The following is a 27604-nucleotide window of genomic DNA, read 5'->3' as shown; positions in this document are numbered from 1 at the left end:
AGGAAGTGGAAGCAATTGAAATTAATTTCCCTATATTTCATTTCTTGATTGAAACTTGTTTATTGTTTTGTTATTTATTTATTGCTTAGATTATTTAGTTTAAACAATCCATTTTTTTTATAACCAAATAGAAACAAAAATTCAATTAATTGGTACTTAGCTACAATCCTTGTGGGAACGATCTCACTCACGTGTTATTACTTGGGAAACGATACGTATACTTGCGTGTTGGAATTTTCGCAACAAGATTTTGCGCCACGGCGCCACTCTGAAATTGCGATGTCTCGGCTTTCTGGAAAATGGGCTCGCTGCGACTCAAATACACCCTAGCACCGCGGCGCTAGAAGCTGCGCCGCGGCCCTAATTCAGTTTGGGACATCTGCCCCCAATCTGTGATCGTTCCTCACCGCAGCTGTAAAACACATTAGCGTCACGACCCTATTACAATTTCAGCAAAACTTGAATAACCCTTCAGTTTAGCATATTTTCTCCACACTCCACTCCAAATGCCCAAAACATATGCTTAAATCTGAAATCAAGCAAAACAAGCATAAATCCGCTCCAAAAACACATAAACCATTAAAAAGACAATGATAAAGACACGTAAAAAGTAGGCTAAAATTAGCCTAACAATGGTGATTAGAACTGAGTTGATTAATGTCACTCTCCCAGCATAGGAAATGTAACGCCCTAAACTCCAGGGACCGTTACGGTGCACATTTTAAACAGTGTTAAACTCGCTAACCGAGTCATTTGGGCATAATCGTGTAACTAAGTATGATTAGCAGTTTAGGGATTAAAATTTTTGGTTAAGATATAACGTTTCATTAGAACGTTTGCTGTACACATTGGGATCCCAAAAATATAATTTAAAGGTCTATTACAATAAAATTTTTACAACCAGCCGATCTAAGCGGCAAAACATGGTTTAACCCTAGTTCCTCTTTCAACCCTCGGCCGTGGCAGTCGAGCAGCCGCATATGTACACATCGTCACCTAAGCTCTCCAACTCAAGGATGGTCCAGCTTTCTTTTGCCTTTACCTACACCACATAGCACCCATGAGTCGAAGCCTAACAAGAAAACTCAATATGCTCATGAACAGTAATATCATGTCATCAAATCATAAAGTGCATTTCTAGCCATAATAGCCTTAATCACACATGCAAATAAGTTCAAATAATGATGGGTATCCAGGATAAGGAATCCTGCCCTCCTGAATGGATGACTATCAAGTCAATCCTAATCAGATGAGTGATTTAACACTGGTGATTCTGATAACCATGCTGGGCTTATAGCCCTAAATAAAAGAGTGACGGTTGTAAAAGTCACTAAGGTGGGTTCCGTTCCCACTAACCCCGTGACGATACGGTCAACTGGGCTTTACAAATAAGTGATTTCACTAGCTTAAACAAGATAAGTATTTGATGAATAGTCACCAACATAAACCTACCGAGTGACCATAGAGTCACTAACGTGGGATTCTGTTCCTTTAGCCATGTGACAAAACAGTCACCTAGGCCTTTGGCCCTGGCTCTGAGTAACTAGTCCTAGACTAGTCAAGCGCTTATAATTTTCGTCGACCTTAGGTTCGGTCCAGCATTAATGCTCCATATGAGTCATTCAATGTCGATGTTCATCGAACTTAGGGTCGGTCCAGCATTAATGCTCCATATGAGTCATTCAATGCCAATATTCATCGAACTTAGGGTCGGTTTGGCATTAATGTTCCATATGAGTCATTCAATGCCAATATTCATCGAACTTAGGGTCGGTCCGGCATTAATGCTCCATATGAGTCATTCAATGCCAATATTCATCAAACTTAGGGTCAGTGCGACATTAATGCTCCATATGAGTCCTTCAATGCCAATATTCATCGAACTTAGGGTCGGTCCGGCATTAATGCTCCATATGATTTATTCAATGCCGATGTTTGTTACACCCAGATTTCGAGCCTAGAGAATTGTGATCTCGAAAGCTAAGCTCGCAATATCTAGAATACGTGTTCGCAACCTAGGCGTCGAACCTACAAAGTAGGTGGCAACCTCGAAGATGGGTAGCCTCGAAGTCCTTACAAGCTTGAAAGGCAGACATCGGAATACGTCTATTCTCGGGTGGCCTCGAATCAAAAGTTCCGAGCCTGACATAAGTATGAGCTCGAAACTATGTGGTCTTGGAGAAAATAATACTCGAAAGTCACTCAGAGACCTGGGCTGGTACGATGCTAACGATGTTGATTGCCGACTTCGAACATCTTAGTGAGTCACTTGGAGAGACGCAGTCTACATTTATTGTTGTAACTTCCCTATAATAAAGGGATATTTATTAGTCAGTTATATGCCCCATGGTCTTCAGGGGACGTTTCCTTGTATATAGGAGTTACAGGCTTTTAAAGCCATTTAATTTATTAATGTAAAGGATAACTTCCCAGAGACGTGTGGGATAGTATCCTGAGACTTCCTCTATAAATAGAGAAGTCCTATACCTTTGTAGAGGACGGAATTTTTGTGATCTTGAGAGAAACTCTGGAGAATTCATCTCTGAAGAATTTCCAGAAATTTCCTAAGTTCTAATAACATAGACTCGTGGACTAGGCAGAGTTAACTGCTGAACCACGTAAAAATCCTCCTTGTTTTATTGTATTTTTCTAGCCATAACTATTTATGTTTACGTGCTCTATATTTACTGTTGACGAAAAACAGCGTCAACAGTTTGGTGCTTTCGTTGAGAGCCTTAGCATTCAGTCCCTGAACGAGTTATGGCCACAAATGATCAAAACATTCCTGAAGAAAACTATCTGAGACGCCCTGGGAAGCAGCCAATGGTAAACCCAGATACTGAAGAGAGAAGCGAGTCCTCCGATTCTCGGGGACCACCAACACCTCCAAGGGATGAGGATATGTACTACAATCCTGAGCGGTACGTTCCCATTGTGGAACTTGAAAACCGACAGCTGAAATAGCAATTGGTTGAAGCCAACAAGCGGAATGAGGAGTTGGTTAGGTTAGCCGCAGAGGCTCAGGTGACTTAGCCCCTACCTCCGTGTGAAAACCAAGCCCCTCCTCCGAGGGACGTGCATGTTCTTCCCCGCAGGCCTCGTGGGCGTCCACGAAAAAATGTTGCCGCAAGAAGGCCAGAGCAACCTCCGGCACCAGCAAAGCCATCTGCTCCCTCGAGACCCCAGAGAAGTACCCGAGCTAGGGCTCCGGTTAACTCAACTACGGAGGTACCAGCGGGAACTGGGAATAACCGAGCCCCTGCAGAGGCTCGGACTCAAATCCCTAGTAACACGCAGAATGCAACCGACCCGTCTTGGGCAAACTCCAGACCGTCTAGGCCTCGAAATGGGTGGCAGCCACCTTCATCCATACGCTTCCCGCCATCACCTATAAGGTACCCTTCACTACCTTGTAAGAATACTTAGCCAGTTCGAGATGGTGAGGAAAGACGTGCAGGAAGAAGGCAAGGGAACAGAGAAGCCTTCAGGGAGCGGAGAGGCGCCCAGCATACAATAAGTCAAATGTCCCAGTCTCGCACTACAGAGACGAGGCAGCATGAAAAAGACCCATCTCGAAATAATCATGCGACGAGTCTTACCAGTGACAACTCAGGAGATACTAGATCGGTCAGTATGTATGATCGAGGTCGAAAGAATACTGGGAGCCGCAGGAATCACTCCGACCTGCGGGAACACTTGAATCAGAATCGGGGTAATGTTAACCCGATAAACCAGGACTTGAGAGATCGTCTAAATAGGCGTAAAGATCCCCTGTGAAGGCACGAGCCCAAAATTGTGATCAATGACAGCCAATTTCAGGCAAGACCCCTCACGGACCCAGTCCAGGAAAGAATTGATCAGTTGGAGAAGGCCTTCAGACTTTTACAAAATGAGCAAGGCCGAGGTCGCCATGAGGATTCTGACGAGGAGCTCGAATCGTTCACTCCCCATATTTCCAATACCCCATTTCCTCAAGGATTTCGGATCCCTCACGTCCCAACATTTGAGGGAAAGTCCGACCCGTACAGCCATCTGAGTACATTCAATACCATAATGAGAGCAAGTAACGTGGGTTACAATCTCAGATGTATGTTATTTCCAGCATCGCTAACGGGACAAGCCAAGAGCTGGTTCAAGAAATATAGAAGACACTCAATCACTTCTTGGGATCAGCTATCTAAGGACTTCAAGAAGCAGTTTAGAACCATGATGGGGTCAGACCTGAGGCATCAACTCTGGCTAATGTTCGGCAGCAGCCAGGTGAGACATTAAAAAGTTACTTTACGAGGTTTAACTTGGAAGTTGCCCAAGCTCGAAATGTGGATGATAGCAGACATCTAATGGCTGTCCAGGCCGGAGTAATGCCGGGAAGTGCTTTCTGGGACGACATGCAGAGAAAACCGGTGAGGTCCCTAACCGAGTTTAACAAACGAGCGCAGAGGTTTGTCAATGTAGAGGAGGCGAGGTCGACACTTAATATGACCTCCCAGCCGTAACTACAATGATAAACATAAACTCTGCCTCAACCTCGGCGGACCCACCAGCCTCAAAGCCTATTGCGGAAAACCCTTCCAAGAGAAAGAAGAACGAATGGAGTAACCCCGAGGCCGAAGGAGGAAAGAAAAATAAGGGGGAAAGATATTTCTCCGTGTATAGAGTGTACACTGAGCTCAACGAGTCTCGGGAGAACATATACCTAGCTAATGAAATCCAGGTCCCCTTTAGACGTCCAGACCCAATGAGAAATCAGAAGTCTAAAAGGGACTTCAGCAAATATTGTCGATTTCACAGAGACACCGGGCACACTAATGATGATTGCCAACAGTTGAAGGACGAGATCGAAGGATTGATCTCGAAAGGATACTTTAGGAAATATGTCAAAAACCAGAATACTAATCAGGCGTCTACATGCCAGAGGGCAGCAGCGCCACAACCTGCACAAAACAACAATTCCCGAGCCATGGAAGAAGATAGGCCCCCTCCAATTGATGGAGAAGACATGATAACCATCTCAGGAGGGCCTCATCTCGCGGGAATGGGCAGAAATGCCCAAAAAAGATATGTAAACGAGCTAAAAACTGGGGACGGGTCTCCTTATGAACCCGAACCTAGAGCTCCTAAAAGTCAAAAGATTGAGTCTCAGCCAATAACCTTTACTGAGGACGACGCGTCCCATGTTCAGTTTCCTCACCATGATCCATTGGTCATCACTCTCCAACTGGCAAATAAGAGAGTTCACCAGGTTCTCATAGACAATGGGAGCTTAGTTAACATTCTCTATAAGGCCACCCTAGAGAAAATGGGACTCACTCTTCGCGACCTGAAAGTATGTGCGACAACACTGTACGGTTTTTCAGGAGAAGGGACCGCTTGCATGGGATCCATTGAACTCCCCGTAACCTTGGGAGACTACCCAGCCTCAACAACCAAGATGATGGAGTTCGTGGTAGTAGACCTGCCTTCGGCCTACAACGTGGTGCTCGGAAGACCTGCCCTAGTAGGGCTGGGGGCAGTCTCGTCTCTGAGGCATCTAGTCATTAAGTTCCCTACTCCTAGTGGCATCGGAACGTTGAAGGGAGACCAGTTGGCTGGAAGGGAATGCTATAGCATCTCCCTAAGAGGAAAGAAACAGACGAGTGCACAGGCACTCGTAATTATTCAAAACAAAGATGGGACGAGCTTGGAGATAGATGAGGAGATCGACCCAAGGGTGGAGGAGAAAGCTGACCTCGAACCATTAGAAGAGCTTGAAGAGTCAGATCCTTCCAAAACAGTAAAAGTCGGGAAACATCTCCAGGAAGAAACTAAATAGCAATTAATTTGCTTATTGAAGAAAAACTAGGATGTCTTCGCGTGGTCACATTCGGACATGGTAGGAATAAGTCCGAACATAGCGAGCCACGCACTAAATATCGATAAAAGCTTCCCATCGAAGCAACAAAAGCGAAGACAACGGAATGACGACAGGAAAAAGGCACTGAAGGAGGAGGTCGACAGGTTAAAAACAAACTGAATCATTAGGGATGCTTTTTACCCTGACTGGGTAGCCAATCCGGTGTTGGTCCCGAAGCCAAATGGGACATGGCGAACCTGCATTGACTATTCGGACCTCAACAAGGCTTGTCCGAAGGACTGTTTTTCCTTACCAAGGATTGACCAGCTCGTGGATGCCACAGCAGGGCGTGGACTGATGTCGTTCATGGATGCCTATTCTGAATATAACCAGATTCTCATGCATGCCCCTGACCAGGAACATACGAGTTTTATAACAGACAAAGGACTGTATTGTTACAACGTCATGCCGTTCGGGCTCAAAAATCCTGGGGCCACATACCAGTGGCTCGTGAACATGATGTTTTCGGAGCAAATAGGGAACAACATGGAAGTTTATGTTGATGACATGTTAGTCAAGTCATAACTTAACGATAACCATGTTGATGACCTCGAAGAGTGTTTTGTCGTGCTCCGGAAGTATAACATGAAGCTTAACCCTCAGAAATGCTCCTTTGGGGTATCATCCGGAAAATTCCTGGGCTTCATTGTAAACGCTCGTGGGATAGAAGCTAACCTAGACAAGATCCAGGCCCTAATCAACATGCCCGCACCTCGAAGACACAAAGATGTCCAAAGTTTGACCGGCAGAATGGCGGCACTAAGTAGGTTTATCTCGAAATCTACAGACCGTTGTCTTCCATTTTTCAACCTATTGAGGGGAGGCAAGAAATTTGAATGGACGGAAGAGTGTGAGCTAGCCTTCCAGGAGCTTAAAAAGCACCTCGAAGAACCCCCCATCTTATCAAAAACCTATTATGGAAGAAGTACTATACTTATATCTTGCCACTACCGAACACGCAATAAGTGCAGTTCTCGTGCGAGAAGAAGAAAAGGTACAGAGACCCGTATATTACATCAGTAAAAGATTACTGGGGGCAAAGTCGAGATACCCCTTGATGGAAAAGCTAGCTCTCAGCTTAATTCATTCATCTCACAAACTTCGACCCTACTTTCAGGCGCACCCCATCCATGTATTAACTGATCAACCACTAAGGCAAGTCTTGTCTAAGCCAGAAGCCTCAGGTCGACTTCTTATTTTGGCGGTTGAACTCGGGCAATTCGAGATCACCTACCATCCGAGGACGACCATTAGGGCACAGGCCCTGATAGACTTTATATTGGAATGTACTGGCATGACCAACGATGAAGTTATAACCCCAGCCCACGAGCTGTGGAAACTGTACGTTGATGGGTCATCTAATGAAAATGGATCGGGGGCAGGGGTCATTTTGATTGCTCCCGCAAGAAGAAGATTTCATTCTGCCTTAAGATTCGACTTCAGCGCATCGAATAACGAGGCTGAATAGGAGGCTTTACTGGCGGGACTCCGTATAGCCAAAGAGCTCAAAGCTAAAGCAATACATTGCTACAGCGACTCCCAGCTTGTGGTTAACCAAATTTTGGGAGAATACCAGGCTCGTGGCATGAAAATGGCAGCTTACTTAGAAAAGGCAAAGTCTGCATTGGAACATTTCAAGTTTTATGCGATCGAACAGGCTCCCCGAGAGCAAAACTCAAATGCAGATGCCTTAGCTCGGCTCGCTACTTCCACCGAGAATGATGAGCTGAACGTTGTGCCAATTGAACATCTCTCGGCACCAAGTATTAACAAGCCGGAGTAGGAAGACGTATGTATGATTGATTCCGAGCCTGCCTGGATGACCTCGATAATCGAATATCTCAAGACCGGCATCCTTCTGAAAGATCGGAACCAGGCTCGAAAGTAAATGTATCAAATCCCCCGTTACATCATTTTGGATAGAAGGTTGTATAGAAGGGGATATTCCATGCTGTTACTTTGGTGTGTGACTCCACCCGAAGCCAAGAAGATCATTGAAGAAATTCATGAAGGGTTTTGTGGAGACCATACTAGGGGGCATAGGCTGTCCAAGAAAATCATACGCCAAGGTTATTTCTGGCCTACCATCAAATCAGATTCTTTCAAATATGTAAAGAAGTGTGATAAGTGCCAGCGGTTCGCCACGATTCCTCGAGCTCCACCATCCGAGCTAACCATGATGACTTCCCCATGGCCATTTGCGTTATGGGGAATCGACCTTATAGGCTCTCTCCCAACTGGCAAGGGCGGTGTGAAGTATGCTATAGTTGCCGTAGATTACTTCACAAAGTGGACAGAGGATGAACCGTTAGCAACAATAACTTCCAAGAAAGTCCTTGACTTCGTGGTAAAGAACATTGTATGCCGATATGTGATGCCAAGGAAAATTGTATCCGACAACGGAACCCAGTTCGATAGCGACTTGTTCACCAACTTTTGCGAGAAAAATGGAATAATAAAGAGTTTTTCGTCAGTAGCTCATCCCCAGGCGAATGCCCAGGTCGAAGCTGTAAACAAAACTCTCAAGAGTTCGTTAAAGAAAAAGTTGGAGGAAGCAAAAGGATGATGGCCTGAAGAATTGTCCCAAGTCCTATGGGGATATAGGACTACAGCTCGAACATCAACGGGACATACCCCATTCTCTCTGGCATATGTTTGTGAGGCTATGTTGCCTATTGAGGTCGAGATTCCTACAATTCGAACCCACGCTTATGACCAAAGCTCGAACCACACTCAGCTCGAAGAAACCTTAGACCTGATCAAAGAAAGAAGAAACGAAACTCAGCTAAGAAACACGCCTACCAACAGCAAGCCACTAGGTACTTCAACAAGAGGGTTCGAGATCAAAAATTCGGTGTGGGATATTTGGTGCTAAGGCGTATATTTTTGGCAACGTGAGATCCAGCAGCTGGCGTGCTCGGGCCGAATTGAGAAGGACCCTACCAAATAGAGTCAGTCATCTGATCCAGTGTCTACAAGCTAGCGAGATTGGATGGGAGCCTAATACCGCGAGCATGGAATGGTGAACACCTAAGACCTTACTATCAATAGTGTAGGCAGGATGTTGCCTGTAACCATGCTTGACTATTTGTACTGTTTTGCCTACTCTTGGATTTTATCAAATAAAGAGTTATTTCGTTTGATATGATTTATTTTTGCAATCTCTCTTAATCTAATAACCTATGGTCACATTCATAGGATATTAAGGGGGCATCATTGGTATATATAAATACCACCAGCTTGAAAAATAAAGTTACATATACGAAATACATGCAAGTATTTGGATGTAACCAAATGCGCGAGCTTGGATAGTTTGGACATAACCAAATTATCAAAAGATAAGTGTTTGGATGTAACCAAATGCACGAGCTAAGGTAATTTGGATGAAACTGAATTATCAAAAACATATAAGTGTTTGGATGTAACCAAATGCGCGAGCTAAGGTAATTTGGAAAAAACCGAATTATAAAAAACATATGTGTATGGATTACAAACCAATCACGACCTTAACAGGTTTGGAGCAAACCAGCTAAAACTAATCGACGATAAGTTGGAACATAAACCCACTTTGAGTTAAGTCGAGATCGAGGCTGGAGTATCTTATAAAACAATAGTTTCGAACTCGCAACCTCGGAGAGATAACCGAGGACGAGAAAAAGTAACTAAAAAATAAGATATAAATAAATCGTTTGTATTACGCACCATACAAGTACTTTTGGGTTCATGGTTAAAGTAATATCCGACCTTGATGAATAACGAGATCGGAAGCGGATTATTCGAGCAAACTGTGCATGAAGGCATTGAGCCTCGAGCCTAAATCCAAATTGTGTTTGTGCGAATAAACAAACATACACTATTCTTTAATATAAAATGTGCAAAATATTTCAAAGTCAAGAAATGTAAAGCATATATATTAAAAGAAAAGAAAAGAAAAATTGTATCAGCCCTACAGACATAAATTAAAGTAGTTACAAAAATAAAGGGACGCAGCCTCGAGGTGAGATTCAAGAAGGGGCAGTTTCCTTGGCCTTCTCAGCACATGCAGCACTAGACTCCTCAGGACAAATAGCATGACTATCCTTCTGAGCAGCTTCCTTAGCGGCCTCCCGAGTAGCCTCCTCCGCCTCAAGCCGAGCATTCCACTTATCTAGGAGCTTTGCCTCGAGAGGGCCTAGGAAGCTGGTATTGAGGTCGTCATTATTGGCCCATATTCTGTACATAGCCAGATCAACCGCCTGGTCCTTCTTCTCTTTGTACTCGGCAAGGAGGCGAGCCTTTTCACCCTCAATTATATCAAAAGTGGCGGCCTTGTCTTCTTCGAGCTTTTTATTAGCCTCCTGGAGCCGAGTGTTCTCCTTCTCAAGCTCCACGAGCTTAGCGTTCTCCTTCTCAAACTCCGTGAGCCTAACATTCTGCTTCTCAAGCTCGGATGCCTTGGCCTTAAGCTCCTCGGCTCCTGCCTCAAGCTTTGCATTTGCTTCCCTTAGTTCATCACTCAGTTTGAGTTGAAGATCCTTTGCCTCCTGAGCATAGGATTTGCTCGAGTGGATCTCGTTATTCAACTTATAGTTGAGCTGAGCAGAAACAGCAAGAGTCTGGCACACACAAAAAAAAATCATCAACATTAGCATTCGGACTGTCTATAAATATAGCTAATGGCGAAAAAAGAAAATTTACCGCGGTGGCAAGCTCGACACTCTTCTCGTAGAGTGTGTTGCAGTCTCGGGCGTTGTTAAAAAGTTGCCATTGAGGAGCATCAAAACTGCTAAAGCTCTGGCCCACTCGGGACAAGACGTCCGAGCCCAGCGTAGCCCCATGGGACCCAGCAGCATTGTCAATTACATACTCCTCGACGTGAGTAGAAACCGACAACTTGTGGGTTAGAGAAGCAGAAGGTTTTTTAGGAGGTGGACTGAGCGTCGAGTGAACCAAGACAGGAGGTTGAGGCTCGACCATAGTGGAGGCACCGACCTGTGAATTCGGCACCACAGTGGAGCTCGTGACAGGCGGAGCTGGTGGAGGAGGTGTCTTTTCGATCCTCTTAAGGACCTTGGTAGGCCGGTCAATCTTTCGTGATTCCCTTGGGTGCTTGCTCCTCTTGGCATCACCACTCTCGAGAATATTGTCAAGATCGGAGTCCATCTCATCTACATAGTCACACCGCAGTATGAGTTAACAAAAAAGAAAGAAATATATATAAAGTAACTGAACATCACACCAGTATGCAAAGTGATGAAAAGGCGAGTGGAGAAAAACCTAACTGGAACTCTCCGTCGAGCTTGAGCTCGGAGACCATGAAATTCCCCCATCTTCAGAAGAGGCGGGGGGAGTACCTTCCCTATATGTGGACGTCAACCTCGAAAGGTCCCTATAGTCATTGGTCCCGTATTGAACGGCTATTTCGTTCCACACCTCGTTCAGGCTATGCATAGCATCATATTTCCCAAGCCAGCTATCAAACCTATGAACTTGTTCATCTACCCAAGTCCACACATAAAAGTGGTTTCTATCGTCTTCGCACAGAACTAGCCTATCAGGTTTGTGCTTTAACTAGGTGGGGGACCACATTTTCGAGCTTAGGATGACTGTACCTTGATCATCCGAGCCCGAGCTCGAGGCTTCATCGTTGGCCTTGTTTCCTGATTGCGGGCTCCTTCGGCGAACTGGAGGCGGGGGCCTCACCTCTCTCCTCGGGGGGAGGATGCCTGTTGGCAGGGGCAGGGGCACGAGCTCCCAGCGGTCGTATATTTTGTTGGACCGGTCTGAGGTGGACTGGCCATTTCCCAAGAGCCCGCAAGCTCGAAGTTTACCTTCATGCAAAAGGTACGAGAGCGATCTCCTGCCATAAGGGAGTTGGAGCAGGGTCTCCCTACGCTCCTTCATCTCATCAGAAGGAGTGGGACGATAATAATTGGCTGGAAAATAAGATACATTTCAACTAAGTACAAGCCTATAGACAAAAGTTCGAGCACAGAGAAAAAGGAGGTTGGGGTACTTACGAATCCGTCTGAATGAATAAAATCGAGACGGAGATAGGCCATCTGTCCAGAAGAAAGCCTTTTTAAAATCAGGAGGATGGTTGGGAAGGTCCTCAAACATCTTTTTCTCCTTCGGGTAGCTTGAAAGGTAATAGAAACCGTCTCCTCCCCGAGCTCGGGAGGGATTGCTCTTCAAACAGAAAAGATACAGGATCTCCTCTAGCGTCGGTCCTTCCCACTTCAGCTCGTGGTATATCGACTTCAGGGCAGAAAGAACCCTATATGAATTAGTGTTGAGCTGGAATAGAGCCAGCCCAACGAAGTCCGTGAAGTCCTTGAAGAAAGACTTCAAAGGCAGTATCGCTCCTACCTTCATATGCTCCTGGCTCCAAGATGCATACCTCAGCTTGTTGTCAGGATTTCCATCTCCAGGAGCGTGGCAGCTTCGCTCGTGGGAAGTAAGGGCTCGACACCTTAACGAGCCTGACAATCTTATACCGTGAAAGGCCAAGATGTCGTTTATCTGACCTAGCGAGGTAACCGAGCTCCAATAATGCTCGGCCTCGAAAAATTCCCTCCTCGGCTGCGAAGTAGAGGGCTCCCCCATCAGTGAGAATTGGAGATCTCCCGGGTTTTACACGATTGTCACTTTTAACCTAGGATCAAGGGGGATCGATCTGGGCCCTGAATCATATTCTGGATAAAGAGCCTCTCGAAGGATTCTTCTCTTCTTTTCTATGACCTCGAAGATTTGATGGCAATAGTGAGCTCGGGTTTCTTCTTGCTCGCAAGCTAGCTCGTGTTCACGAATCAGGCGTTGGTTCTGGGCAAACAACGATTCCGAGCTCGGAGTTTTTGGCAAATACGAGATGGCAAGCAGCGACCCCCACCGTCTTTCTAGATTATGTGACATCTAACGAGAAAGAAAAAATGGTGAGGGCCGGGCATGCAAGAAATCAAGAAGAGCGAGCTTGGTGAAACAAGCTCGGAAGTGCTTGGGTACGAGACAAGCTCGATCCTGGAAACCCGATTAAGGGTCGCGACGTTTATTCCACGAAAAAAGAGGAGGGAAGTGGGTCTAATTTTTTAGAATCCTGAAATATCAGGGAAAAAGGTGGCGGTTGTTCAAAAATGGTATTCTTGGGTGTCGTGCATTCTTTAAAACCAAGATTTTGTACCCAATATCTTGGTGTGCAAGATACATCTTTTAAATTTTGAAAACCCAGAAAAAAGAGACCATGTTTGGGTTTGTTCTACATCTAAACTGGATTTAGAACCAATAATGGGAAAACCTAAACCTAAAAACCTATTGATCAAAGTGTCCTAGTATATCAAACTACAAAATGAACCAGTGCATTCCCAGAAACTAAAAAACAGCAAAGCCAGAAACTGATAAAGAAAATATATATATATATATCAGATACTTACGCAATGAAGATGACGATTGCAGAGAAATCGATGATTAAAGAAGAGGCTACAAGTATAATCCCACGGTCTCGAGCAAGCTGGCGGTCTTTTGCTACTTTGGCTGGGAAAACATGCAAAAGCAAGAAGCTTTCTGGGATAGCCTCTGGTTTTTCCTTTCTCTTTTCATTTCTCCTCTGATGAACATAAAAGTAAAATGAGGAAGATGGCTAAGGCCTTATATATAGACAATCAGAGGTGGAAAAAAGGGATTAATCCGAGCCATTGGTTAGGATTCTTATCAAATCTGACAGTCAGGGAAAAATGACAAGATGGCGCCGAAAAGGTGGCAGGCGAACAATCGTGGTTAGGTTTCCAAGGTACTCGAGTACCTTGAGTGAGCAATACCCAACTGGCACGTGTCCATACTCGGACATGTGTGACGGTGCAATTCCCGAGGAAAGTAGTTCAAAAGTTTCCTTCTCATAGGATTCGAACAAATACTTTTGAGGGGGAAAAATGTTACACCCAGATTTCGAGCCTTGAGAATTGTGATCTCGAAAGCTGGATTCGTCAAGTGTGAGCTCGCAATATCTAGAATACGTGTTCACAACCTAGGCGTTGAACCTACAAAGTAGGTGGCAACCTCGAAGATGGGTAGCCTCGAAGTCCTTGCAAGCTTGAAAGGCAGACATCGGAATACGTCTATTCTCGGGTGGCCTCGGATCAAAAGTTCCGAGCCTGACATAAGTATGAGCTCGAAACTATGTGGTCTTGGAGAAAATAATACTCGAAAGTCACTCAGAGACCTGGGCTGGTACGATGCTGACGATGTTGATTGCCGACTTCGAACATCTTAGTGAGTCACTTGGAGAGACGCAGTCTACATTTATTGTTGTAACTTCCCTATAATAAAGGGATATCTATTAGTCAGTTATACGCCCCCTGGTCTTCAGGGGACGTTTCCTTGTATATAGGAGTTACAGGCTTTTAAAGCCATTTAATTTATTAATGTAAAGGATAACTTCCTAGAGACGTGTGGGATAGTATCCTGAGACTTCCTCTATAAATAGAGAAGTCCTGTACCTTTGCAGATGACAGAATTTTTGTGATCTTGAGAGAAACTTTGGAGAATTCATCTCTGAAGAATTTCCAGAAATTTCCTAAGTTCTAATAACACAGACTCGTGGACTAGGCAAAGTTAACTACTGAACCACGTAAAAATCCTCATTGTTTTATTGTATTTTTCTGGCTATAACTATTTATTGTTTACGTGCTCTATATTTACTGTTGAGGAAAAACGGCGTCAACAATGTTGATTAGACAAGCGCTTATAATTTTCATCGACCTTAGGGTCAGTCCAGCATTAATGCTCCATATGAGTCATTCAATGCCAATGTCGATTAGACCTAATCTTTTATCGGCTCTGCATTCATGACGCTTATGCCGCTTCTGACTCTTAGGTTAGTAACACGCACAAGTAAGCAATGCTACCAAGCATATATCATATATCAAATATCTGAATACAGGACATTTAGCATGCTTACTTAACAATTGCTAGCATAATTAGGATCATGCACAAACACAGAGACTCAAGCTCTGATCAATCTCACAATTAACATTCATGGCATGCCCTTACCACATGTTTCTCATGCATCACATTTAAACATTCGACATGCCTCAACAATAACCACGCATGTCATATATATAGGGTGAAATTTTCTTACCTTTGGTCCAAGGACAGGTTACCAATAAACGAGTCACAAGCACGATCCTGATTCCAAGCCTCTAGTGATAACTTTCGATTGAGTTGTTTCCCAACTAAATCTTCCGGCTAATAAGCTTCTAATCTTTCCTAGGATCGCTATGCCTCAATCCTCGCTTGAATCCGAGTTCTAGAACTCAAGTTTCCTTCGAAAATGCGATCGGGAGACAAAAATGGAACTTTGAGGGAGAAAGAACTTACTGAACGTTCTTTTTTATTTCTTAAAAGGTTACTTCAAGCTTAAGTAGCCTCAAACAAATCCTAATGCTCGGGGTCCCGAAAACGTCCCCGGGGACAAATAGTCAAAACCTCCAGAATTTCCCCCTAATCATATTAACTCCCAATTTATCATCAAATATTGATTCTCATTACCCAATAACCCAGTAATGCTCTAAATACCCCTTGACTCACTCTGAGTCAAGCTTAAAATTTCATTGTGACTTTCCCACAAGCTTACCTCCTAGGATCGTCTCGTGCTGGGTAACCCTAGCATAACCAAATAATAATGAAGCACCACACACATATCACATATATGCCAAATATGCCTGAAATGGCCAAAATATGAAAATCACCCAATTAATCAAAAATTGGTTCACATGCATATTTAATACACCTAACACATGCATATTATCATCAAATAGTATAATAAATCAATTATGGCCCTCCCGACCTCCTAATCAATGTCCTAAACCTTATTAGGAATTTTGGGGCATTACAGGAAAGATGGCGAGTACTCCACACCTTGATTCTTTGCACCATCTTCTCTAATATAATCTCACTTTCAGCAGCTGATAACCGCTTGGAACTGATGGGAATTCCTAAGTACCTAAATGGTAAGGCACTTCGTATGTAACCTGATGAATCCACCAATCTTTGAACCTCTTCTTCCTTCATGCCACAACAATAAATGGCCGACTTAGCTGCACTTGGAAATAAACCCGAGGTCTAAGAAAAAAGTTTGAGCCCTTGTAGCATAAGATACACTGATTTATAGTCACCATGACTAAATAATAACACATCGTCCGCAAAGCAAAGATGATTTAGTTTAATTTCAGCACACTTTTCATGATACTTAAACTCATTTTTTTGACCCACTTTACTCATTATCCTTGACAAATATTCCATGTCAAGAACAAAAAGCAAAGGCGACATTAGATCTCCTTGGCGTAACCCCCTCTTGGCTTCAAAGAAACCATGCATGGTACCATTGAACATAAGGCTAAACTGGGGCGTTCTAATGTAAAAGCATTACCAGCTAAATAAACTCTTTATGAAAGGCAAGAGCTTGCAACATGTAACGCCCTGGATAACCAAGACCGTTACACTGTGTGTTTAAAATAGTGCGGGACTTGCTAATCAAGTCATTTAAACGAAATGTGAATTCAATGTCATCAACAAGTTAGGAATAAAAGATTTTGGTCATAAACAGGCTATTTTCATTTAAAATGACAGTTTAATACATGAAAACTCAAAACAGGGTTTAAACGACTTAGTTACAGCAAACTCCAAGAGTTACAAACAATTTAAGCCACTCTAATGGCAAAATATACATTTTAGGTTTCCGTTCCTGTACAATTCCTCGACCGTGGCGGCCGAGCAGCTGACAATGTACACCCCGCCCCCATAGCTCTCCAACTCATGGTTGACTCAGCCTACCCTTGCCTTTACCTGCACCACGTAGCACCCGTGAGCCGAGGCCCAGCAAGAAAGCATAATATCATGGCAAGATCAACATCAATAATTAAATATTCCACAATGCATAACCAGGAATTCAGCAATTCATGATATTTATCCAATCAGTGATAACACTCAGCAAATTAACGGTTTGTCATCCAGACAGTCAACCAACTATATTCATAACACAATATTCACGTTCATAGCCAATACATTATCATATCAATCAAATAACATTCAGGGTTGGCGCCCTTAGTCGCACCCTCTATTAACACACTGTCTTCGGCTCACTTGAGCCGCCCCCAGTGTAATACTCACTGACTCTGGCCAGCTTAACCGAGATCAGTGATAAATAAGCTGCCTCAGCTACCAGTGGCCGAGCCGCGCCCTGTGCGCAAATATTGATTCCGACACTCTTAGGCCGGTTACCGCATGTCCCATGGCATAATAATGCCATCTCATGACATGATATACAAGTGTAGGGAGCTCTTAGTCCCGTCGTGTCCACATGGTTAAACACATTCACATAACAATGCATACAAACATAGGGAACACTTAGTCCCAACCTAGCCACATAATCAGGTGCAGCTTTCTTACCTTTGGCTTTCAAACGAGCTAGCTACAAGCGATGCTCCTTGAGCGCGATCCCTGAGCCCTAGCTTAGCACCTAGTCACAACCAAGATAAAGGATACCATTAACAATCTTAAATGAGCTTCTAAACCAAGTTCTGGTCCTCGGAACATTGAACTTCACCAAATATGGTAAAAGACTCAACCCCGAGCACCCTAGGTTAAATTCTCAAGCCTAAAATCTCAAAATCCCTTAAGCGCCGCGGCATGGGCCATCCATGCCGCGGCATGGCCCCTGACAGAACCCTCCATGGGCACAAAAACAGGTAAGGGCCGCGGCATTGCTTGGACCATGCCGCGGCCCGCCCTCCTTCCTCAGCATGCGACAACCTCGAAGGGCCGCGGCTCACCAAGAACCATGCCGCGGCCCGACCCTTCGAACCCAGAAAAAACCACCATTTTCAATCTCTAAACCTCACCTAAAGCCATCCTAAAGTCCCCAACTCAAAACCAATTAATAACAACAACATTAGAATGATTTAAACAGCATAACCCAACCAAAAATCCAGCCTAAGACTCACCAATATCCCACTTCCAATTTCTGAAATTTCAAACCCACAGAACTCAAAACCAGCCATGTAAACTCTCAAATTCAACCATCAAACTTCAAATTAATCCTTACCTCAGCTGTAGAATCGTTTCTAGCATCCAACCAGCCTCAAGCCCTTCAACTCCTCAGGTTCATATCCCTTTATTCCATCCAAAACTCAAACTTAAAAACTATCTCATTAAAACTCAGAAATTCACATCAGAAAACCTTAAAACTTACCTCAATTGACTGGCTTAACTCTGCTAGTTCTTTAAGCTTCACCAAAGTCCCTAGCCCTAAGCTCCATCCTGAGCTTGCTCTAGAATTCCAGCTCCAAAACCCACAAGGAATGGTGAAGAGATGACCCAGCCGAATGAGAGAGAGTGAGATAACTCTAAGTGTTCTGTTTTTCTTTCTTTCCTTCTTCTTTTCTTTTCCTTAAGTTTCTAAGTTTATCTACAACCTCCACTAACATCATAAAGCAGAATATAGCCTAACCTTAAATAAGCCAAATGACCACCTTGCCCTCCCAATAATAACTAAACCTTAAACATTCTAAGGGCATTTTAGTCATTGCTCCCAATTCCCACTAATTCCTCAAGTGTCTTAAATATTTACCACTTAATTCCCGTCATCTAATTAGTCACCAATTATATTTCTCAATACCAAATCATCTCCAATACATTCTCCAAAGTCCCATTTATACCCCTAGGCTTACCCCGAGCCAGGTATAAATCCCCACCATGACTTTTTCGCTAATCTGCTCACTAGGATCGTCTCAAGTCACAGATCACAGATATATCCACATAATAATGTGGTCTCAACATTAGCCTACCAATATACACACAAGTACACAATTACGCTCTCAATGAGACAAATTACCAAAATACCCTCACAGCAGAGTATATAGCCCCATGCATGCCTTTATCATCATATAATAATATGACCCACATAATCATGCATATAATCATATAATAGCACCGTAAATCAATTATGGCCCTCCCGGCCTCCTAACCAAGGTCCTAAACCTTACTAGGAAATTTGGGTCGTTACACAACATTTCTTCAATGAACCCCCATTCAATTGTATCATAAGCCTTCCTCAGGTCCAGTTTAATCATGCAATTGGCCTTAGCATTCTTCCTTCCATAGTGCCTAACCAAATCCTGACAGACCATGATGTTATAGGCAATGAATCTTCCCTTCACAAAACCACTCTGATTCTGAGCTACTAGAACTGGTAACACTGTTCTCAATCTTGCACAAATCATTTTAGTAGCAACTTTATAAAGAACATTGCAACACGCTATGGGGCGAAAGTCACTTACTGATTCAGGACACTTACTGTTATATTATTTTATAATATAATGTAATATTATATTATAATATAATGTTTTAGATTAAATAAATGTGACAAAGTGTGTCACATATTGTAACATATAATAAAGAGTTACAATATTTAGATATATGAGATATATCCAAATAATGTTACATATTTGGTGTTACAAATTTGTAACTTCCAAATATTACCCTTTATTGTGTAAATTTGTTGTTACACAATATTGAGATGAATTTCATAAAGCCATATGTGATATGGCTGTTAGAGATATGATTTTAACCCCAATAATGTGTTTTGGGAGTTACAAAATCATTTGGGAGGGTTTGGAACCGTTTGGAAAAACAACACATTTTTTAGTGTTGAAAATGGTTGGTGGCCGCGGCCTGTGGGACAGAGGCTAGTGGCCGCGGCCACTAATGTCTCTGGCCGCAGCCACAGGCCAAAAGCTGACCATTTTTTTAGTTTTTTCAATCTTTGTTGAACGGCTCAAAAAACCCAAATAACTCCCAAATCTCATTTTTAATTCCATATTAATCCAATTAAACATTGGTAACAGCCATGGGGGTTGGTGGAATTTGAAATTCAAAGGGTGTCTCTAAACTCTATAAATAAGAGCCTATAGCTCACTTGTATGACACAAATTTCTATCCATTAGAGCACTTGGCTAGAAACACATTGAGGCTTGATAATTCCAGAAAGCATTTCCTATAATGTGTGAGAGATCCCTTAGTGCTTGAGTTAGGGGGAAATAAGCTTTTGGACAAAGGTTTCAAACCTTGTTCAATTTGGTGATCCCCAACACTCTTCACTTTGGTTGTGTGAGTGAAAGTTTATTGTTTTTGTTCTTGTTCTTGTTCTTGTTCTTATTTTCTTCTATTTGTTTTTCTACTATTTCTTCTTGTTCTATTTACTTGTACTTTTGTTTAAGAGTTGTAATCCTTTTATTTCCTTTTGTTCAAATACTTATAGTTTATTTGTATCTTTTATAATAGAGTTGTATTTTCTATTTCTATTTCTATCATCTTATATCTCCTTATCCTTTTATTTGTAAATTTCAGTTATAGAGTTGTAACTCTTTTTAAATCAATCATTATTATTTGTAATATATTGGATAGAGTTGTAATTTTCTTACCATTTCCATTGAGGCAAATATATATTTTCCTAACACTTACTCTTAAGAATAAGAGTAAGAGTGGTGGAATTAATTTCTTTCAGTAACTTCCCCGAGTGCAAAAAGGAAAGCACAACTTCACACACATCATTGCCCACTAAATCCCAATTATCGCAGTAAAAATAGCTACTAAACCCATCTGGACCAGGAGCTTTATGACCAGGAATACTAAATACTGCCTCTTTGACCTCCTCCTTGGTAAAAAACTGGACCATTAATCTTTGTTGTTGCTCATTCAGAATTGTTCCGTTGGAAAGTAGCCTAATTAAACCGACTTCCTCTCAGCCATTTTAGAACCTAGAAGGTCTTTATAAAAATTCAAAAAGGCATCACTTACTTGATCTTGTTTCTCCACCCATGTCCCTTCCATATCCTTTATTGAATAAATTCGATTTCTAGCCCTTCTAGCCCGAAGACTTGCATGGAAAATGGAAGTATTAACATCACCTTCTTTAACCTAATTCAGCTTAACCTTTTGATGCAAGAAAGATAAGTAAGCCGTATGCACCACATTGTACTCATGCCTGACTTCTTTTTCATCATAGATCAACTGTTCACAAAAAGGTTGATGTTGGATTGCCTCCTGCAGATGTATCATCTTCTGATGAGCTTGCAAATCCTTTGCTTGAATATCCCCTACAGAGTGCTTGTTAAACTCTTTCAAAGCCACCTTCAACTTCTTTAGCTTGCTCATAACCTTGTACATTGGATATCCCACCATATTATCCTTCCAATTTTGATCTAATAACTCTTTAAAACCTGGATTCTGTTGCCACTTCCTGAAAAATTTAAACGGTTTTTTCCCCAAATTCAAATCCTGCTAAACAGTCAAAACCGCAGGACTATGATCAAAACTTCCTTCAACAATAAACACCACCTCCTGAATGCTAAGCATTATTCGTAGAGAAGCACCACCCCGAAAGCAAATTATTATACACAACCCCCAAACAAGGAGCCTTTATTTTTGTTTCAAGAAGGCCAACCAACCCCACTCCAAGTTTAGAAATTAATTGCTTAACCTCTAATTGTTTTTTTGGATTATTGATCCCCTAATATTCCAGCTAACAATTCTATCTATTTAAATTAGGAGACTCCCCCTCCTCGAGTACTCCCTTCTTCCTGTACTTTTGAACAGTCACCGTCCCTGTCTAAGATTTGGAAATTATTAATTGTAACAGTGGGAACTGGTTCCGTTCTAACAACTTTCCTACCATTCTGAACTTGCTTAAAGCCATCATCCTCCGCTCACCTTTTTCAACTTGCACCTCCTTAATGGGTTTCCCATTATCTTTTTCCTTCTCCACCCAAATCTTTTTTTTATTCTGCTTTCTTCCTACGCACTTCTGTTGTATGACCCATCCCATTATAGGAACCACACACTACCGGAAGCCATTCGTACTTCACAAGAATAATAATTTCTTGATTTAGTTCATTGATAAAAGAAATGTTATCATGAAATTCTTGAAGCAATTGTACTTCCACCATCACCCTAGGAAAATTCAGCCTAGCCTTATTCTTTGTAACATCATCCGTCCTCAAAAGAGTCCATAGCTACCCAACGATTTTGAATAAAGCTCGTTCCCCCCAATATTTCAGATCCAAACCATGGAGCTGTATCCTAATGGGAACGGAAGTCACATTTTCTTTCGAAAAAGCTGTATATGAATCCCACGCCTTCATCACAACTGACTTTTTATAAAAATAAAAAAAAAACTTATATCCATCATTCAAAATTTCATCTCTAATATTAATAGCATGAAATCTAACTACAAACACCCATATGAGACAAAACCCCCGCCTTATCAATGCCCTTTTCCTTCCAAATTCGCCTAACAAAACCTTCAAAAATACTCTAGCACAGAACACACTATAGAATCAACCGCAATCTTAACCATATCAATACAATATTTCATCTTCAATATCAACCATATCAATCTTAACCCCAATCGAATCATTCACACCTTTAGAACCCGAACCCCCAAATTTTGAATAACACTGCCAGATAGTAAAATTGGGGGAGAAACTCGTATACCTGATTTCACTTTCGATTCACATCGCTTTGTGGCTGCAAGATAACTCTCCAACTCCAGCCGGACCTCCTGCTCCTCCGTCGGCAAGGGAAGAGGCTCCTCCTCCGTCGCAGAGAGCTCTTCATTGTCATCCAGATCTGCACTTCCATCAGCCGACATTTCAAGGGCATTCACCCCCAAAACCTCATCAACAGATTTCGTCATCACCTGATCAGAAGATGTTGGGCCTCTTTTCCTCATTGCCTTCACCACCGGCGAGATCTCCACCGCCCTCCTCCCTTTCCCCTGCTTCTTATCTCTTTTGAGCTGATTTTTTTTTTGCAGTGTTTATGGGGACACTTTTGCTCGGAGTTTAAAGGAAGTATGTCTGAAGGAACCAGTCTAGTAATTGAATCTTCTGAGAACGGGACAGATTTATCCCAAGATGATGTTGGCACGACAGGAGAAACATCTGATGACACAATTTTGTCACGACAGACTTCTGTAAACCTTGTTCCTTTTATTGGCCAAAGATTCGTATCTCAAGAAGCAGCATATGAATTTTATTGCAGCTTTGGAAAGCAATGTGGCTTTTCAATCCGACGTCATCGTACTCGTGGCAAGGATGGGGTTGGTCGTGGAATTACAAGAAGGGATTTCACTTGCCATCGTGCTGGATATCCACAGATGAAGCCATCTGAAGATGGAAAATTGCAAAGGAACCGAAAATCGTCAAGGTGCGGCTGTCAAGCTTATATGCGAATTGTTAAGCGAGCAGAGTTTGATCATGTGCCTGAATGGCGTGTTACAGGCTTTAGCAACAACCATAATCACGAGCTTCTGAAATCAAATGAAGTTTGTATGCTTCCGACCTACTGTATCATATCTCCCGATGACAAGAGTAGGATTTGCTTGTTTGCAAAGGCTGGGATGTCTGTGAGGCAAATGTTGAGATTGATGGAATTAGAGAAAGGTGTTAAACTGGGTTGCTTACCTTTTACTGAAATAGATGTGAGAAACCTGCTTCAGTCTTTTAGAAACATTGATAGAGATAATGATGCTATTGATCTTATTTCTATGTGCAAGAAACTGAAAGATGAGAATCCCAACTTTAAATACGACTTTCAGATAGATGGCCATAACAGGCTGGATCACATAGCGTGGTCTTATGCTTCATCTGTTCAATCATATGAAGCTTTTGGAGATGCAGTAATTTTCGACACAACGCATCGCTTGGATGCCTATGATATGCTGTTAGGAATTTGGCTTGGAGTTGACAATTATGGAATGACTTGTTTCTTTGGTTGTGTGCTCCTTCGGGATGAGAATATGCAATCTTTTTCATGGGCGCTGAAGGTAAGATGCCAAAGAACATTACTGAGGCAGCCTAGCATTATCTTCTTATGAACAATTAGCAGTATATTGCATATGAATTTATTTAATTATCTTAGTTCACCGTGGCTTAGATGGGGCACAAAACAAAGATCACTCCTACAGGGGCCCTAAAAAAATTCAGTCTGCCATGCATGCGAATCCTTTTCTTTCTAGGTTTTGTATACCATTGAGTTCTTAGTTGTTTGTTCCTAATATATCTTTGTTGTTTTCAACAGACATTTTTGTTCTTCATGAAAGGAAAGGCTCCACAAACACTTTTAACGGACCACAACACATGGCTCAAAGAGTCAATTGTTAATGAAATGCCTCAAACAAAACATGCCTTTTGCATATGGCATATTATATCAAAATTCTCAAATTGGTTTTCTGTGCTGCTTGGATCACGTTATGATGAATGGAAAACTGAATTTCATCATCTTTATAATATAGACGTGGCGGATGATTTTGAAGAAGGATGGAGAGACATGGTCAGTAAATATGGACTCCAAACGAATAGGCATATCATCAGCTTATATGCATTGCGTACGTTTTGGGCTTTAGCCTTCTTGAGGCACTTTTTCTTTGCAGGAATGATGAACACATTTCAGGCCGAGTTAATAAATGCTTTTATTCAACGATTTTTGAGTACACAATCTCAAATGGACCGTTTTGTACATCATGTAACTTTAACCAACTCATGTCTGGTTTTTGGTTATGTATATGTTTATATATTTGCGTGTATTCTAAGTCTATCCATTTTAACATCCTTTTTGCAGTTGGCTGATGTCGTTGAGTTTAAAGATCGAGCTGGAGCAAAGCAAAAAATGCAACAGAAGATGCAAAAAGTCTGCCTCAAAACAGGCTCACCAATTGAAGCACACGCCGCCTCTGTTCTAACTCCTTATGCCTTTAATAAGTTCCAAGAAGAGCTAGTTCTTGCTCCTCAGTATGCATCTGTTCCTATAGATGATGGTTGTTTCCAGGTCAGGCACCATACACAAATGGATGGAGGGTGCAAAGTGATTTGGCTTCCTTGTCAAGAGCACATCAGCTGTAGCTGCCATCAGTTTGAGTTTTCAGGGATCCTTTGTAAGCATGTTCTCCGCGTCCTCTCAACTAATAATTGTTTTCAAATCCCAGATGAGTATCTGCCAAGCCGTTGGCGTGATGTTAGTTCATCTTCCACTTACACCTTTCAGAATACAAGTATGAGAGAGCATTCTGGAAAGGTTCAATTGCTAGAGTCTATGGCTTCTGCTCTTGTTGCAGAATCAGTTGAAACAGATGAGCGCCTTGATAGTGCATGTGAGCAAATTGCAATGGTACTATCACGAATTAAAGGCCTTCCTCGGCCAATGCATGACACGAATGACGATTACAGTTGTCCTTCCGATGCATTGATTCTACAGGAAGTAGAAGATGCAGATGGAATTGTTAGTTTCACGGTTGGAAATCCTCATGATTCCATTTCGACAGGAAAGCTTAAAGAGAGAAGACCAAGAGACGGACTCGATATTGCTAGAAAGCGAAGGGCGGGTTCTTGTTGTGAACAGTTTGGACATGATGCATCAGAGTGTCAACTAATGGGAGGTGATCATCTGAATGGAGATGCACTGGGATACTTGTAGGATACAACACTGGAGATGGTAGTATAGAATGTACAAATTAATAGCAGGAGTTCTAGTGTCATAACCATAGCCTTACCTGGTTCAAGTTTTTTCTATTCCAAATTCTATATTGCTTTAGTTACTCCCCCAAGAGTGAAGATCTGAAATAGAATTCTACTCAGATCTGCAGCTTAGTTTTATTGACAGAAATGTGGTGATTTTCTATTTATTTATTTTTAATCTAAGAAGCCACACCAAGTGTAAAATTGGAATTTGGAACTTTGGAAGTGAATTCTTTCTAATTGCAAACCAACTTTTATTTACTTCTAAGTGATGGATAGGTATACCCCAATTCTTTGAGGAAAATGATCATATTTAAGAGTTCTTTCTTGGGTGCCAAAATGATGTTTGCGTGACTATTTTTCAACATGATTGTTTTAGTTTATGATTACTAGTCATAAGAGAGTGACATTTTTCTTGCTGGTACTAAAAAAATCAACATGAATCATAATCATTGAAAAAAAGGTCATTTTAGCCTAATTTTTCTGAATGAAATTCCAATAATTGAAGCTAAAGTTAATTGATCAAATATGTCGGCGGCATCCAGAGAAATCTATATAGTTATGCTGATATTCCAACCGGAATCAAGTACTACTGTCTTCAAATTAATGGAGATTTGTACTTATTTGTCTAAGGATAATATCTTCATTGAAGACTTTTGCATTAATTCAATTAGTGACCCTTTAGAAATGGAAAATAAAATATTAAACCAGACAAAATTAATAGGGTCAAGCTGGATATTTGCCAAAATGCCATAACAGCTAGACAGAAGCTGGATATTTAGGCCTTTACACTGACCAACTTCTACTGGGTTGAATTGGTTTTTCATACATTGCTTTAATTTACATGTTACATCATTAATCAATGCTCAAAATCAAACATCACACAATTATTTTCTATGTACTTTTCACTAACAAACTCAATGGTCAAACACCTTCCAATACTCTTACGAATTCTATGATTCTCCAACTGTGAATATGGTTCTCCACCTCCTTCTGCAACATGTAAATTGCCATTACTTGTTAAAGAACAACAGAACAGGATCACTGCTTACTTATATATGTCTTATACCTTACCTTACTAGTCCGCTGGCTCATCAGCCAGAGAAACCTTGCTTAACCTGCTTGGTAATGATCTAACACTGCTGTTCGAATTCCTTCTACCTCCAGCATGGCGATGGCGCAAGCCAAAAAGCGCTCTTTTTACGAGCGCTTTCTCCATGTTGGAACTTGATGAGGTTGAGCCTTTGGTGTTAGGCTTTTTCTCCTGCATACTCACTTGGCTGCTGCTAGAGCTAGTGCAAGCTTCAACACCCCCAGCAGCATTGACCTTGCTAGAAGCCATTTTGTGTTATGTTTCTTCTAAGAAATATGGTAAAGTTGTCTAGTTTATATGGTTTGTTTGTAGCACAAATGAAGTAAGAAATTATCAAAGGAATATGTTGAAAAACAAGTGGGTTATATGGAGGAGCCATATTGGTGGGGTTCAACTTCAAAAAGAATCTATATGTGTAAAATTCTTACTCATGGAATATGTTTTTAATTTTTTTTTAATTTTATATCTTCTGTTGTAAGGAACTGATCAAAGCTAATCAATTTGTCCCATATTTATTTGTTTTCTTGTATTTTTTTATACTATTATAGTATAAAAGCTTCTCACCAAGATATCATATAATTTTATGGGGTTTAAATTAATCAATAGTTTTTTTTTTCTTTGTGACATGACTAATGTTTTTTAATATGTGACATGACTAATGAGAAAAGGGTCTTTATTGTCAAGGGAAGGACAATGAAAAGGAACATTATTGTAAATCAATTTGGAGTGTTTGCATATTATACGTGGATAAATTTTAGGTGGGAATATCACCTTCAGAATATTATGAAATAAACTTATATATTTTGTGAACCACAGACCCAGATATATAAGTAGTCAACTCAGCTGTTGTAAATAATTTCTTTATCGGTCAATTTTTATGATTTTTGGTGTGTAGTCACTGTTCTTACATTTTAGTTAGAGATTAAACTTTTCATGAAATACAAATGTATAGTATAGAGAATAAAATACATAGATTGGACAGCAAGCTTTTCTTTTCTTTCTTTGGAACGGAAATAATGCATTAATCCCTCAAACTTACCAAATTTCCTTAATTGTATCAAACAAAACATTACAGAA

The 27604-nt window shown here is 41.6% G+C and overlaps 1 protein-coding gene and 2 long non-coding RNA genes across 3 annotated transcripts; 1 reads left to right on the top strand and 2 right to left on the bottom strand.

Annotated features, from left to right (window-relative positions):
* Positions 1-16367: 16367 nt before the first annotated feature.
* Positions 16368-18575, bottom strand: LOC133816695 (uncharacterized). The gene is made up of 3 exons (XR_009885417.1): positions 17967-18575; positions 17312-17381; positions 16368-16708 (listed from the first exon to the last, which is right to left on the bottom strand). It is a non-coding gene; the product is annotated as an uncharacterized LOC133816695 (long non-coding RNA).
* Positions 18576-22111: 3536 nt separating this feature from the next.
* On the top strand, positions 22112-25702 carry LOC133819458 (protein FAR1-RELATED SEQUENCE 11-like). Its single transcript, XM_062252721.1, has 3 exons — positions 22112-23747; positions 24002-24445; positions 24542-25702. The coding sequence occupies exons 1-3, from the start codon at positions 22776-22778 to the stop codon at positions 25391-25393; spliced, it is 2268 nt and encodes a 755-aa protein (XP_062108705.1). The 5' UTR covers positions 22112-22775; the 3' UTR covers positions 25394-25702.
* Positions 25703-26240: 538 nt separating this feature from the next.
* LOC133819457 (uncharacterized) lies at positions 26241-27024 on the bottom strand. The gene is made up of 2 exons (XR_009886342.1): positions 26509-27024; positions 26241-26427 (listed from the first exon to the last, which is right to left on the bottom strand). It is a non-coding gene; the product is annotated as an uncharacterized LOC133819457 (long non-coding RNA).
* Positions 27025-27604: the final 580 nt, after the last annotated feature.

The sequence above is a fragment of the Humulus lupulus genome, chromosome 2 (assembly GCF_963169125.1).
Source record: "Humulus lupulus chromosome 2, drHumLupu1.1, whole genome shotgun sequence".
NCBI classification, from domain to species: domain Eukaryota; kingdom Viridiplantae; phylum Streptophyta; class Magnoliopsida; order Rosales; family Cannabaceae; genus Humulus; species Humulus lupulus.
This window is presented reverse-complemented; position numbering and strand designations above follow the sequence as displayed.